Source organism: Ischnura elegans, chromosome 6 (genome assembly GCF_921293095.1).
Source record: "Ischnura elegans chromosome 6, ioIscEleg1.1, whole genome shotgun sequence".
Taxonomy (NCBI): domain Eukaryota; kingdom Metazoa; phylum Arthropoda; class Insecta; order Odonata; family Coenagrionidae; genus Ischnura; species Ischnura elegans.
In genome coordinates this window covers 27,729,375-27,746,507 of record NC_060251.1, presented here as the reverse complement: position 1 = coordinate 27,746,507, position 17,133 = coordinate 27,729,375, and the positions used below count along the sequence as shown (strand labels likewise).

The 17,133-nt window shown below is 40.8% G+C and overlaps 1 protein-coding gene across 6 annotated transcripts in view; it reads right to left on the bottom strand.

The window, feature by feature from the left end:
• LOC124160228 (serine/threonine-protein phosphatase 2B catalytic subunit 2-like) overlaps window positions 1–17,133 on the bottom strand; it is a 517,396-nt gene that overhangs the window by 180,931 nt on the left and 319,332 nt on the right. For all 6 annotated transcript variants that reach the window (XM_046536039.1, XM_046536041.1, XM_046536036.1 and 3 more), the window contains exon 3: window positions 13,527–13,651. In XM_046536039.1, the coding sequence (XP_046391995.1) occupies window positions 13,527–13,651 (125 nt within the window). The remainder of the gene's footprint in view (window positions 1–13,526; window positions 13,652–17,133) is intronic.

The window sequence follows — 17,133 nt, the reverse complement described above, 5'->3', positions numbered from 1 at the left end:
GAAAGGTTATCGGTAAACCGGTATTTGTATTTCCAATAAACATAAACTACAGCTATTTGAAGTGCCATTGAAATAATTAAAATTACTATGTGACATGCAGATATCGTTCGAATTTGCCTGATCCCGAAAATATAAAAAAGGATGAGGATGAAACTTTCGTTAAGCGGAGAAAATAGCACCGCTCGATTTGCAGCAACTCTTTTGAATCCGATAATATAATGCACAAATAAGAATAGATAACTCTTTATCTATTTATGATATATAAGAACAGATAACTTACAGAGCGACACAAAAAAATATATCTCAGAACCTCGCTATATTTCTGAGTCCGACAGAAACTATGATTATGAGGTATATTTGGCCGAACGGATAGGAATAGGAATTCGTTTTAGCCAGAAAATATGGTGCTTATTTAAATGTTAGGTGGAAATTAGTAGGCCAATTTAATTTTCTTTTTTAGGTAATGATAGGTGTCCTAACACCCCCTCCCCACACCTATTGAGGCGGCTTCCATGGTGCATGAAGATTTAGACTAATTGCGAATGAGCAACCAAAGCTCCATATCCACACATCGTAATTTTGGGTAAAACAGCAATTCATTAGCAGCTATTTTTTCTGCTTCCGGGTGAGGTAATTCCACTAAAGGGTCAGGGATATCCCTGTTCCCACACAGTTAAGTCCTCCCTTTCAATCTCGGCCAGCTGGATGCCGAAACAGAACGTATCGACTCAGTCTTCCCGAACAACATCAATTCTCAAGCGCCCATTTTTTTCACGCTTCAGTAAAAAGCGATTTCCCTCAGGGGTAAAGGTTGTCTCATTCCCGACGACATACCACCCACGCAGATAAGTCCTCACTTTCACTCACGGCCACCTGGACGACGGAATGGAATGCGGCGACTAATTTCCTCCGGTGAGTTAGTATACAGGCCTCACGAACGATTCCAGAGACCAGAAGTTGATGGAAAGAGCTCCGATGGTATGAAGGAAAATGATACGCGGAGGAGAGCAGGGGGACCTTAGCGTAGTGCGCAATCAATGGGAAAGCTATGAAATTCACTTGCAATATGAACATTTTCCTTTATATTAATACTTATGACATTAAAAAATAAATAATTTTAACTTTGAGAGAGTAAGTGAATTTAGATATTAGGGAATAAATCTTGACCAACCAAACCAAGAGGTGACTGAAATCGACACTAGAAAACAAATATACTAAGAGATGTTACTGCGCTTTACGAGGGTTTTCAAAGAGCAAAACAGACTCAAGAAAGACCATAACTACCACGGGTCTATAAAACAAAAATGCAAACTGTTGTATTGTATAAGATAGAAATATGGGCAATTTATTTAATTCCATCTCCCCGAAAACAGCACTATTTGGCCTCTACATCGAAGGGTTTACAGCAATTAATGTAGGATAACTACAAACAACCATGCCCTGATTAGGAGTAACCTATCCAGGCGGGACTCGAACCCGCGACCTTCAGTGTGGCAGGCGATCAAGGCCGGCAAAGGAGTCTAAAACCAAGCTAATAGGGTTCGAAGATACAATTTGAAGATGCATTTACTGTCTTATGATGATGAAACGTGGAGGATAAGAATGGGCATAGAACTACAAGAGCAACATAAAGGCCCAATTATAGTAGCACAAATAAAAGGTAAAAAACTCAGGTGGACACGCCATGTGTTGAGGAGAGAACATGCCACAATGGCTATTCCAGCTCAGTCCATAACTAATTAAAATCCAAAAATTCATGAGGAAAAGCCAAATATTTTATTCAACATCGCACAATGGTCCACAATTCTTAAAAATTCTTGATTAATAAAAAATGCCAGATTTCTATCCTGATATAAAAATTAGCAAGTACATATGGGGCCAATTGGCATCGACCAAAGAGCAAAAATCTCACCTTATCGAGACATGAAAAGTAAGTAAAGCGTAAAGATAATTACTACTTTTTAACCCAAAAACGAAATTAAACAATATCCGCACGCATATAAATGAGCAATGCTTATTCAATTTAGCACGTCAATAATCCATACAGATGATAATTCTGTCCAAATTGCATGAATAAAATTACTACTTAATTCGATCTCTAACCTCACTAAACTTGCTCATTAGTTACCAAACGTGTTCAATGAACGATTTATTTGATGTTTATATAGTCAAGGCAAGATTGTCTAAGTTTTTACATGTACTTTATTTTCAGCATTAAAATGGACAAAAATAAAGAGATTTTAAAACAAATGGGCGCTAGTGGATTTTATTCCATACCGATTATTACGATTGCAAACCAGGCCACTGGGATTTAACGGTCAAGCAAAATAAAAGGATAACTAACTAGAACCAAACGATCAAAATAACTGAATCGTCACTGAAATATTAAAGCAATTAACCAACCGTTGAGTTATTTTATTCGTTCATTCAATCTCCCTCGATGAATAATACATTCCATTTGCATTCAAAAAGAAGAGAAAACATAACAACACAGATCAAAGAGAAAGCCAAATGGACCAAATTTCATTGATAAATCGGCTAATTTTGTGACATGATCTATTTTTTAAAATCATTGAATTTAGCTTTACCAAATATTTCAACCTACGACACGGGGGAAATATCTGAATAGATAACCTCATACACAATATATTTCAACCAATGTAAATAATGCAAGAATAACGACCAAATGGTAGTCCACGTGATGGTGTCACGTAGAAAAACATTGTTTGAATGTAAGTGGGAAACCCTACTGATTACCTCTTTCTAAAAAAATCAAATGATACATGATACAATTTTCGGCATAATTCTGCGGAAATACTCAGTTTATATTAATCATAATGAAATCATATTGTCTGTTTTCCACACTCTTATCTCGACAGACTCTAGGTTTCAGCACAATATATTATTTTCTATTTTTTTTTTTTTTTCAAGGTTCATTTTTCAATGCATTGAAAATGGGATTACGTGCTAAAACCTAGGTCGGTCGACACAAAAGAGTGGGGGAATAAGACTTAGCGACTACATTATTTTAATGCAATCAAATGAGCCACGTAAACACATTAATTTTCCAAATATGAGAACTAAATGGAGTAGTCATTATTGTGAATTGAAGAGGGAAGTCCATGAATAGAGGGTAGATCGACAGAATAATTCTAAAATACTCCATGGAAACTTCCCTTGATCGATTAATCCTTTAACACTAGAGCTATCAATGGAGTCATTTCGACTCCTCGGGATTTTTTTGGAAAGCGTGTATTATTTTATTTTCTAGAACTATTTTAATCGCTAAGCCTTATTGAATGAATAAAAGTCACGGAATTTCAGGTCAGAATTCGGAAAATTTTAGTCATGGCGGATAAATAAAAATCGCGAGGAGTCAAAATGACTCCATCGGTTCTAGTGTTAATAATAATAATTACGCCAAATTAAGTTGCCGTGAACAAAAGCTTCACGGTCCCAAAAGTGAGTACAGCGCAACGCCGTGAGCTTCCACAAGGACAATATACAGCCCCCTTGGTCGGACACCTTTCCCTTGGTGGAGGGAACGGTGGAGGCGGGAGGACAGCCCTCAGTCTCTTGAGCGAAGGACGAAGCACTCACCAAGTCCACCTTTCTCCCCAATCGATTCCACTGTGAGCTCCCTTCGCCTGGCTCTTGCTCCCGTGCTCGGAGGCCCAGGGCTTTCATCCCCTGCACGAAGACCCGGCTGCACACGGTAGAAATATCCGCCACTTCGATTACTCGTCTTCCGATTAGCCGTCCGTTGAATTATACGCCCATTTAAGAGTTTATATTACTATTCGTGGTTCCACTAGGGAGCAGTTGCCAGGTTACTGTGACACTGGTCTCCGCGCATTCATTCGCACTCCAACTTAAGTCACTAGTGGCGCATGGATCGGTAGCTGTCAATGTATTTGTATGTCAAAGCTTTGAAATACCAATAGAACTCCGTATGTAACGGACACTGTCGTGGTCTACTGGCTACGGTGTTCGACTCCTACGCTCACGACTCTTGTTTGCCGTACTTTATAAAAATATTTCTCTCTACTTTTTCTTTTTCAGAATCCTGATTTTCACAATTGATTTCATGATTTTCACTGAATTTTTCACTTTTTCTGTACGAGGATTATTTGGGCTAATGCGGCATGCGATGTTTTTCCAATTTTTCTCTTTGAATTATTTCATTTCCTTGTCGCAACACGACGCATTTTTAAGATACACATGCACTTGGATTCCTTTTATATTGAAATACGGTATTGTGGACACTAACAATTCAAGCCTAGTTTTCGAATTGCTGGAAAATAACCATTGGAATTCAGATAGAGCGAGCCACAGATGGAATGGGTTCTTCCTGCAGAGTTGGGGACGCCCAACCATCTTTTCACTCAGCGAGCTACATTCATCTAACAAGAAGCTCCATGAAGCGTCTTGTTGGTAAATTTTTCTTTTTCCATCAAGAGAATTATCAATTTTAATCATCAAAGAATAAAAGTTTTCTGGTTGTGTTTTTTCCTACTCCGCAGGGTGTTAAAAGTTCAAATTATAACGAAATATTTTTCGAAAACTAGGCATGAATGATAAGAATGAGTCCACAATATCAAATTACAACATAAAAGGAAATCAAATACATGAGTACCTTAATAATACGCCGTGTTGCGACAGGAAAATGAGATATTTTAAGTATGTTTATGTAGGCTTACGGAATGAAGCGTAAAATTACACCAATAATAATTACCAGTCCATATTCTCATACAGAATTTCCTGCTTCAGCTAGGCTTATTATTTTCCCATTTACACAAAAGCCCTATCCTCTTTTTTCCCCAGTAGAAGTAGATAGGAAATCTACCAATCAATAATCCATTAGCTACAAGATTTTTTATGAGAGTAACATAAGTTACAAGGGCAACGGGGCTCAGATGAGTGAGATCCGTTTAGTGTAGTGAGATGGTTATATGGTTTTTCCCGAAGACAAATATCAATTGTTTCCATGCATCCACCAGACGAATTCGAAGATAATAAATATGTGGGTCTGGGCGAATTTTTGGGAAGGGGAGGAGTTCCTTCACAAAAATTGTGTTTGAATCTTCCCTTCCTCACCTCTTGCGCACTTACTAAGCACTATTCCCTCAATCACAATTTTCAACACATCACTCAGTACAAGCTCTATCCACGAGCTTTACCTGCTCTTAACTCCTCTTCAATTTTAATGCCATGCCCACGACATATCTTCGGCACTACTTTTCCGCAAAATAAGATTTGAAGCCATCAATTACAATATGATAAATTCAAGGCTAAATATTTAAAATAATCAAAATGTTTACAATAAGTAAAAACCTATGACGTTTTATCTTCTCGTTTCACACCCAAATTTCGTGAAATTTTATGGAGATGTAACTTCGTAATCCCTTTTCAAAATATGACAGCAACGAAGCTTAATGAATTTGGATTTTACCTACACTCATTTTACTGAACAATGTGAATACAAGGAGTAGTAATTGGAATTCTTAATTTCTTCTTATTCCAGTATGATATTCAAAATTTTCTTGCAGGGGAGATATCTCTTATTGGAGAAGTTTGAAATAAAAAAAATATTTATTACTGGATATAAAGATAATCTTTTGATTTCAATGAATAATTTGAAAGTAAACACTTGTTTTTTAACAAGATTTTCAGTAAAGTAAATGCTAGGTGAAGTCATTAATTTTTCCAATCATCGTTACGCTGAATTTTCTGGTTTACTCTATGAAACTATTGGCCTAAACGTCAAGAATGTTGGGAAGCTCGCATTTCCTCCTCTTGAACGAATATGTGTTCGATTACCTTCATAGATTTATGTACACACTACCCCGCGAACCGACCTACTAGGCTTGAGTAGCGGTGGGTGTAAGAACACCAGCCATTGAAAAAATTGGATACACGTACTGAATTCCACCCAGAATTTATTGAATAGCTATATAGTTTGAGGCAATAACGAATTCATACACTAATCCACTCGGAAAAATATTTGGCTAAACTTAACTTTTCTGTCGGACATATATAGAGGTTCTAAACTGATGTTATCCTTCTCTCTCCGAAAGATGACTATTATACCTCAATAAATCTAACAATAACCCTAGCACGTTGCATCAAGCGCTTCCCAGCATATTTAATTTAAAAGCTGAGTAATGCTTTCTCCAAACTTTCTCCCTACGCATATGGATATTATGCTCTCTATGGAGAAGCGGGGTTTCCGAGTTTAATTAATAGCAATAAAGTTTCATCTTCTCAGTTCAAAGTCCTCTTTCGTGGAACTACGGAAGTATAATATTTTCATCTCTTTCGATGATGGGATTGCGACGACACTTTATGGATTTGGACTTCATTGGATGCCAACTTAACTCATATCTATCGCAAGTATTCGCAAGGTACCACTCTCACACCTTCTACTCATGAATATCGTAAAAAGGTTGGCAAATTATTTATTTCAAGGATTTCCAAATATTCTATACCTGAAAAAGGTCTACAAATCATCGATGATAATTAACTAGGTATAAAAAGTTTAACTGGTTGCTTGAAATGAAGTTCAGTTTCCAAAAACAACGCGAATACTGATAAGAGTAGGCACCGAATATCTTTGCTTCATTCACTACCAATACAATTACCGTTTATTTATTAATTTTTCTCCATTGAATGAATTATTTGGCATGGCACACTCATTTTTGATGAGTGTTTATTTTTCGAAATAAATGCAGCATGATATCATTACCACTTCCTTCCATTATGTAGTTCCTTCCTTCCATTTCTAGTCTATTCGGTGAAACGAATGAACCAAGCTCTTAGACTTTCAGGCGATTTGCAATTCCTCCCCTATAACAGGCAAGAGTTCGAGTACCTTCCCCCTACGCACGGGGATATTACCCTTCCGGAAGAGATGGAGGCGGGGTTACCGAGAGAAGACGGTGTGATGTGGGGCGGGAGGGGTCCTTGATCTGACGCCGACCCGTCTCCATGGCGACGGGATGCTGCTGCACTTTCTCCGCTCGCCAGACTGCACTCACTCGATGAGGACAACGCACCCTTTCCGCCTTTCACTCTCCACTGCAATGCGCCCACACGCCACAGCGCCGCATCGCGACACGGGTCGTACCACGACGCGGGCTACTTTGCCTCATTCAGCACTCATCCATCCACTCTAATAGGATAAATTTAACACTGGCATGCCCGACCAATCCGTACACACTATTATGCCCGAGTGGGTCAATTTGACCCAATATGATCATGTTTGCATATTATACTCAAAATACTTCATTCCTTCTTACTTTCTTTATTGATATTGTTTAGAAAGTAACTGGGTGGGTTGTAGAAAATTTAATGGGACGAAAAATATTAAAATTGTAGTCGTTCTACAATTTCTATGGTTTTATGGGAAACTAGCTTCCACAAATTTGTGAATACCTATCACTTTTCCTCTGATGGGTATCGGAGGCACCATGAATTTCAATGGAATCTGGTTAAAAACTAATTACAGTAACATTTTGACAAAAAATCAGTATAAAACATACCATTACATTGAATACAATGAAACAGTAGAAAGGCTTCAAATGAATTTGATAGTCTGGGTCAAAATGAGCCATCTGGGCATGGTAGGTATAAGTGATGAAAAAATAGAAAAAATTGTAATATCAGGCCTAACTTTTGCTGTGGTAAACCAAACTAAATAATTAAAAGTCATGAAATATTAGTCTAAATTTTTCTTCGTTTCAAAATAATCAACGTTAATATTCTCTTTTGGGTAAAATTGAGCCAGACAGGCATTCTAGTGTTAAGAATATCAGGACTAACCTAGGTGAAAAATTTAAGGACTGATAAGCGTAGGCATCGAATATCTTTATTCACCACTAATATAATTACCCCTTGTTAGGACACCACCCGTGAGGTAATGTGTAGACGAAATAGCAATGCACAGATTGTGCGAAAATTCCTCGGAGAAAATAATCTTTCGCCTTGACCGTGATTCGAACCCGGATCTCCCGATTTCCGGTCGAGTGCTTTAGCCGGTTAAGCCACTAAGGTGTCTTTCCCCCTCTAATAGGAAAACCTGAGTAGAGCACAAACTAGCAACCTATCGCCGACGACAGATCTGGAATAGTCGGGACTCATCGCATCGAGATAATAAAGAGACGGTTTCCCCTTGCCTTCCACACCAAAGTACTTTATTAAACAAAGCCGTTAAAGTTAATGTAACCACTCCGTGATGAAATATGTGTCGCTATACCGTCCACTCTACCTTCACACATATGAGCAGGAGCTGCTGCCCTCTACCCCGAGAGATGAGAGGCATGATAGTTGGCGGCCTGCTGTCGCCATGCCACGGAATTTTCAGAAGTTTAGGTTTTGAATGACCGACCTTGCCAAAGGATAGACCAATGCTCTCTCAGGAAGCCATCGGTTTTTGTTCACGGCAGCTTTTTCGATTGTACACTCGCTCATTTCACAGCTAGCGACAAACATAGAGGTGGACCCACCCGGTGAACGCACTCGGTAACTTTTAACTTGCAATTAGACGCGTTGGAGATAGGATGATAGTCCCAAACTACCGACTTCATGGAGTCACAGGCCGCAGGTTCCATTTCTACAGTATCTGCGCTTCACAACATTGCCTGTAAATCAAAGGCGCTACATACTATTATGAGTGTTGTGCACGAGGCAAGTAACTACACCAACTCATGGAAGTACGAACGTACAGCTTCAATATGCATATTGTAAATTAGTGATTTGCACGAATTCACGAACACAAGACGGCAAGAAATATAAAACAACTGCATGTCCGATTGAGAATGAATTGCAGGTAGGAGGTGTAAAATTTTGAAGTCATATATAAAGCGGCTCACAGGAAGATGACGCCCATTAAAATTATCACTATAAAATCATATATTTCTCTGCTGCAGTGGCAGTGCAGGGGGAAACTCAAGTATCATATCACAAGCGTTTTCATGAATAGAGTATGAGATCAATTGAATAAATTATTGGAAAACAAAAAGCTCTGCTCCAATACCAAACATCAGACCCTCAAACCGCATCCAAACAATACCGAACCAACTTCGCAAACGAGTCCGTTTCTGAACTAGCCTCGAGAATTTCTCTCTTCTGCTGGGGAGTCTTGATGCGTACTCGTGCTGATTCAGATTGTTTAGAAGAGCGTCGGAAAAAACCCGAGCGTAAACACGCGAGTTCGACGTCACAGTGAGCGCAGTGGCCAAAGGGGAGAGTTCTTTAATGAAAGAGGAAGATAAGGACCTGGCCCCTGACCTCGGAAACCGCGTCGCGGAAGAAATTTCAGCCTCCCGCATCGGAGCCCATCATCGTCGGGGAGAGCAGGAAAAGGGAGGCGCGATAAAAAGCATCAGCGGCAATCCACGATTCTCGAAACACAAAGAGAATTGTTTACCGGTCATTTGCCAAATCGGCGGAGAATTAAAACGGCGGAGCCTAGAACGGTCCGTTATTTATTTCGGTAGTTACTTTTCGAGCGAGAGTTTTCCTTAACTTATCACGCGACTGAATCCAAAAATACCGTATTATACGATCTAATAGTATGCTATTGTCGATTTTAATTCTTAAGGAAGTGAAGCCGACGCAAGGTAGCGATTTTTGAATCCTGCGCAAGCGGTCGAGATTATGAAATTAAAAACATCCTTCAAGTATGATATGTGGCACGACGTGGTGGTCATTAATATAAGTAAAATAACACATTGCAGAATTTCCTCTGAATTTATTTTCGTACGACGAGTTCCGTTGTTATAACGTCTAAAGGCCGTTTTACACGGGCCACGTACTTGCACAATCTGACGTGTGTACGAAGGCGAGGTCAAAATTGCGCGGTGAATTGCTAGAACATATGCGAGAATGCGTGGACGTGAGATAGTAAAATAGCCCCTGTTCTAATTTCGTTCATGCATTCGCGCAATTCCACGCCATTTTAGAAATGAATGCAGTTCTAGCCTGCGCAATTCCGTCATCATTATCATCATCATTAGTCAACAATCCTAAGATTGGTTTGACGCAGCTCTCCATTTCTCTCTCCTATCCGCTAATCTCTTCATAGCTACGCCCCGTGTAAAAGGCCCTTAACGGCAGTTAAAAAAGTTGCTGTAACACGGAAACGCGTCGTCCGAAAATAAATTCGGTAGAAAAATTGCCATGTCTTATTTAACTAATAAACAAATAAACACCCAAATGATCCTCACTCATCCCACCTTTTCCTGATTAGGAAGGGCGCTGATTGGCTGATTCCGTCAGTAATATCATTTCAATTTAAACAGGGCGTTAATTGTGATTAATACGATACGACTGGGAGTTTGGACACTGCGCACCAACATTGAGAACCCTCTGTAAATTTCCACAAAGGACAGATCCTCGCCCACATTGCTATTCGTTAAATGAAGAGTCCAATTTATTACTTCGTGGTTCACGTGGGTATTCATGAAATCCATACATTCCTCAACAATTTTATTCAATCCTTATTCTCTTCCTTCCTCTCCCTCGTTTACCCAACATTCTCCCTTGTAACACTATTTTCAGTATCCCCTCAAAGCTATCGCTCAAATCGCTCCATCCAAACCTTCTATCTACTCCTTATATAATCTAGAAGGCTCCTCTTCTCACCCACCATGTTCAGCACGCTTGATCTCTGTTGATAATCTGCTCGCATCAACATGGGTTTTCAAAATTATCCACAACGCTGCGATAAACATCTACCGATTCTTTAATGCCCACTGTTTGCGATAGAGTATATGCAATCAACAGGATTAGTAATGGAAATGCATGAACTAAATGGAATGCACGCCATGTTGAATAAAAATTTCAATTACCCCTCCCAATAATAGTTAATTTCCACATGGTATTCGGATCACTTTCCCATCGGTCTTATTAATGTAATACGATTTAAATCGCGGCTGCTGACAGCGTTTAACGCCCGTTGAGAATCCTAAGAGTTGTGGCAAAGGCATTCGCAGCGAGGCGCTTCAAAAATGAAGGGCGAAGGAATCGGGTTGGTGTGGTGGCTAAGGTGTAGGCTTCCCACCCGGCGGGCTCGGGTTCAAATCTCGGCAGTGGCAGAGAATTTTCAGAGACTGCCCGATCCCTGCTTGAGTGTTGAGTGGGACGTTAAGCCGTGGTCCCCTTGGCGCCTTTCGTTACGAGCAGGCTAATACCGACGCCGGGTTTCTCTCCACCCTTCCTTCCGTACCCTTCCCTTATGGCGCAAACGACCTCAGCTGTCGGTCGCCTCCTCCTAATACCATACCATGAAGGGCGAGGTAGCGCCATCACGCAGTCCATACCGCAACGCCGTTTACGACACAAGAACTATTTCATATTTGTGGGTAAAAAAGCGAGATTTTTCGGATCGCGCCGCATAAAGGTGCAAAACAAGAACACGACTCGACAAGGGAAATATCGGTAGCTGCCACCATGATGGGTCGTTCCCGAAACAGGGCGTAAAGAGCTTCGTGAATTTTGCACGTCCCTTAAAAGGCCGCACGCCCAGTTCCGATCCATAAAATGGCGATGAGGAAGAAGAGGTGGCCTCGGTCACACGCGACACACATTCGCGGCAAGCGTCTCTCGGGAACATATGGGTCTCCCTCTATATTGCGAGGTCGCAAAGAAGGAAAGTGCACAAATTGATCGATGCTAGAGCCGCGCCCTCAGGCGTCAGGGCGCCATAACCAGCAGCGCCGTGCCATGGGAGGGACGAAAAATTACCAACACAGAGTAGGCCCCATATGTAATTTAGGAAAAAATATCCAGACCTCAATCCTATTTATAGGACACTCTTTCCCTTTTCTAGGAACAGTAACTGTCCGTGCCGCCACTTATAGCGAGCGCAGCCTTGATACGACTTCGTGAGAATATATTATCCTTCAGTGAAACTAACAATACTTGGTCTATCAATATGGATAGCTGTGGCTTCCAATGCTTTCCTACTTGCCAGTTGGCAATTTATGCTTGAATAAACTTACAAATTTTTACTCGTGAAAATTGAAGTACACTAAATATCGCCTGATTTTGCTCACATTAACTTTTACTTATTCAACTAAAAAATACTAGTCCTATTCGGGGTTTATGTAAATGAAGGTGGCAAATATAAACGTTAGAAGTCTAGTACGGTTCCACGAGAGCATCCAGAGTCACGGTCGTCACTGAACGTCCGGCTTCAAGATGACTAGGTTCGAGTGTATTTGGAACGTTGGTATTACTAAGAGCGTTGTGGAACCAATGGGGAAAATGACCAAGAACCCAGCGAAGGAAAAAATGAAAAGGTTTGGGAAACACTGGATTCGGCAGCGAAAACTCAAAGCTAGAGGAAATCACGTGTCCGGACGCAGAGAGAGTGATTATGGAATTCCAGGCGCGGGTTGTCTCTTGGAGCGACACGTCACGGGGTGCAGCACTCCCGCGCTCGCTGAAGCAGAAAAGAGGGGGAGGAACCGCGGTTAAACTGTCACTTTGTCGACCGAGTTCACTTCAAAGGGGACGACCGAACGGCACTTGCCGCCGCGGCGCAGTCACGCCCGCCGGTAACCGGGTCCGCTCTGACGGCTTGACAATAACTGAAGAGCACGCCTCGGGATGATTCCGAGGCTACACAAAGGAGAAACCAACGCCAATTACGGGACGGAAGCTTGTGACTAAACATATGCCATCGACCATGGGCCAATTGCACAGGCCAACAAAAAAATTTTGTTCGAAAACTTTTTTTATTTTAATAGCTGACCTTCATAGATTTTTATGTGCCGAATCCAACCCTGGCCGTAGTTTATTTTCACCCATAGTTTCCAAGCAATATGTATTTAATATTTAGTCTAATACCCCTATACGGTATATAGGGAAATCAATGAAACACTGTGTTACATCATAAAATTGTTTGTATTTACTAAAGCGTGATAACACAGGGTTCACTTGTCAACTGGAATTCGTCTTCATTTTCTTTCCCTTTTTTCCTTGAAGCTTCTTGTGTAACTTTTTCTGCGATAAATCGCTTGCTGAACTTCTCGGTGAAGTACCAACAGTAATCCTCCATTATCTTCGTTCATTAGACCTACTTTTTCAATTTTATTATAACTATAAAAAAGCTGTTAAATTCTAAAAATATTGCTTGATTTCATAAATTTAACTGTAAAATGTGAATTAATGGTGGGTGATACAACTTCATAACCATCATATTTGGATTCAGCAACTTTAAAAACATAAGAATAAGGTATATTCAGTAAAAACGTTTTTTCATTGTTGGCCTGTGTTATTCATGAATATTTGACCAAGATTTGTGAAGACGTTAGGATTCGTCAAATGTGCTGTGAGAAAATTTTCGGATGAAAAAGTATAATAGAGGTGCTATATCGCACTCGCTCGGCGACATCTTGAATAAGCAGCTAGGATATGGGATGCGATGCATCCGTGAACTAAATAAAACACCGCAAGTTGCCTCGATAGGCGTTTGGCGGGGGTGCTGCGAACACATACAACATCATAGCTGCAACACTCACCTCTATACTAAAATATCCTCGATCTACGTAGTCGCCTAGGAAGAGGTATTTCGTGGAGGCTGGTGGACCGCCAACCTCGAACAGCTTCATCAAATCGTAAAACTGCCCGTGAATGTCGCCACATACTGTAAAGAGAAAGAGAGACAAAGAGATTAGTAATGGTTATTGCACAGCGGTTTTTAGCTTATGTCCCCATAAAAATTGGCCGCGGGCTAGGTATATATCGCGGATTGAGCCTTTTGAGAATCACTCACTAGAGCGTATGAAGTGCGGAGATTTCACGAAGAAAATAATTTTACTCCGCTCGAACCACCATGCCCGAATTTTCACCAAGTTCAATGCCCACCTACCATGAGCTACCAAGGCACGAATTCCCGGAATCTCGGACCCAAATCAATTGTGCAATATTTGCACATAACATTACATAAATTTTCATGGTGCCCCGTCTCTTCATTCAACCGCCAATGAGTTATCAGATGGGCTCAGACTGCATCACCGAACAGAAAACGGCGGACTACAACACATTACTCCCATGACTTCGCTCAATATCAGGCATTGGATTATGAGGCCGACTGGATTGATGCATTTCTTCAAACGGAAAATCAGAGGAAGGAATTTCTCGAGCCTGGCACATAAAGTTACTGAGTTCCTAATGTTTTCAATACGCTTTAATTTAGCATGTAGTGGCATTTGGAGGGGCGAACGATGGCTGAGGTAATTAGCGCCAGGAGGGAAGGGCAGGGAAGGTAGAAAGTGCAGAGAAATCCAGCATCGGCAGAGTTGATAACAGTACTTCACGCCCCAGCCAGAGTGTTGAGGGAGACTTGAAGTGCCCTCCACAAAGCACTCAAGCAGTGATCGGCCGGACCCTGAAAGAATCTACACCACCGCCGAGATTCGAACCCAGACCCACAAGGAAGGAAGCCAACAGTTTAATCACCACATCGACGCCACCACGTTTCACGTTTTTTTTACGACACAATATTTTTAGAGGGAGAATGCTTCTCTACGGAAGTGAGGTATGCACAATGACAGCTGATTAAAAATGAAGGCTAGAAGCTTTAGAAATGTGGTGCAACAGAAGAATGATGAAGATCAAATGGATCGACCGAGCAAGTCATGAGGAAGTCCTTAGAAGGATAGGAGAGAGAGAAGCCTTATGGAAACCTTGATGAGAAGACGAAACAAATTTATATGACATATCTTAACACATGAAGACAATCGTCGAAAGCAAGTAGATGGCAGGAACGGAAAAGGAAGACATCGAATGATATAAACGGAATAGGTAAAGAAGGATATGAAAGTTTAGGTGCGAAAAGATTTGCTGATAGTAGAATTGAGTGAAGAACTGCGTCAAACCAATCTTAGGATTGCTGACCAGTGATGATGATGGGAGCAATTACACTTGGGCTAGCAAGATGGTGGGAAACTCACGAGTGCATTATTTTACATTACCGCTTCTCCACATATCTAATTCCTCATTCATCTCCATTCCGTTCGTGCAGTGATTCTCCACCAACGCCGTCGTGGACATATGTCCAACCGCTGTTAATAGTTTCTAGCTCAGTCCCGCAGCTAGCAAATGAACGTAGCCCCAAGGACGTCCACAGCCAGGCACGCATCTATTAGCGACTCAACGCCCCCAATCCCGGAACCCGCACAAAAATAATGCGGCCAAGCGAACTATTAGGTGGAAACAAATGACAGCTTCATCGCGCATCATCTATGATGGAGTTTGCACCGATGAAGAGAGGAGCATGTAATTTTCATGGAGATTTCCCCTAAAATAAAATTGTACCCCAATTTTTTACACCACTGACTGACGCCCAAAAAAAATAAAATCCATTCCATGCAACATTCGCTGGACATAGTACTAGATATGTCCCATACCTTTTAGGCTCTGGAAGGAATACTTGTATAAGCATAAGAATAATGTTTAATTTCGCAATATCTTACACGTCGATTTCAGATTAAACTGATTCAAGGTGCTTCATAACATGCAAATACTGATAAAATAAAGCTTATAGCCCACCCCCGGACAACTTTCTTAGATTATTGCGGTTACGCGGAACATTAGACGCTAACAAATGATGGCATCATCGTGCATCATTAATGATAGAGAGATAATACTTAGGAATATGTCATCACGAGGAAATTTCCATAAATATTTTTCCCAAGTTATTTCAGCGACTGAAGGCCAAAAAATATCAGCCTTCAATGCTATATTTACTAAACTATATAGACATTACACTCGAAAATCCGTATTTCTATAACAAAATTCTCATTGATGCCGGAATATAATGGTCGTATTTTCAAAACACTAACTCATAAATCGCTATATGTTTCTCTATGGAAGCGAGGCTTGGACGTTGACAGCAGCAGAGAAGTCAAGAGTGGAAGCATTCGAAATGTGGTGCTACCGAAGAATGATGAAGATAAAATGGATTGACCGTGTGAGTAACCAGGAAGTGCTAAGGAGAGTAGGAGAAAGGAGAAGCCTCCTAAAAACATTAAGCAGAAGAAGGGACAACTTAGTTGGCCACATTTTGAGGCACGATGGTCTGATGAAGACAATCGTTGAAGGACAAGTGGAAGGGAAAAAGGGCAAGGGACGGCCCCGAATGAGTTATATCGGACAGGTTATTAAGGATGTAAAAGAGAATAAATATGTAGCTATGAAGAGATTAGCGGATAGGAGAGAGAAATGGAGAGCTGCGTCAAACCAATCTTAGGATTGTTGACTAATGATAATGAATATAGGAATCATGATAAGTAGACCTTGAGTTTGCCACAGTGTTACTCTTTTCAGTTGCTAACAAATGAGGGGAAGTATTACTTTAGCATAAAAACGTTGTTTCTGGCTCAACACTGTGGAAATCTAATGTAAGTACTAGTAAACTTAAGTCACTTGCAATTTTCCACCAACACTTCGCCCACTTATTTCGACCAGGTAGAGAAATGGCCAATAACTTTTAATTTAATAATCATGTAAACACTGCTGGGGGAGGGAAGCGTAAAGTGGGTACTCGTAAGTTGTACTTAAGGCCACCGATATAACATCGGTTTTTTCAGAGCAGGGTTTCATCGGCTTAAAACTTTTGCTGTTTTCAAAATAACCACAGCATCCCTTAATCCAATGCGTCCTTCCTGAAGACCATCTTCTTCCTGATCCTCGTCACGAGATAAAATAATATCAATCTTTTCCAACGCTTGTCCTCGATAGCCCTCGCGAACTTCCGTCACGAACTCTTCCAAATCCCATTGCCACTAATCCTCTAATAAGATCTTAGGAAGGAACACTCCGTCACAGCCCGTCGGAAGCAACATATCCCCCATCTCCACCGTCACTAAACACAATTGACGCGATAAGTCGACTTTCGTCACGTCACCGGCAAGCAAGCAACGACGCCAACGAGGAAAAAATGTGACGTAATCGGAAAATAAACATAAATAGTTGCGAATCGGAAACCACGGGCGCTGATATGAGAACAGGTGACAGTATAAAGTGGAGCCCCAGCGGTTCAAAAATGGGCCCAAGTACTACACATAATTATTATCGAGCTATTAAGGTAGGTTTCCATGGAGTATTTAAGAAGTATTCTGGCTG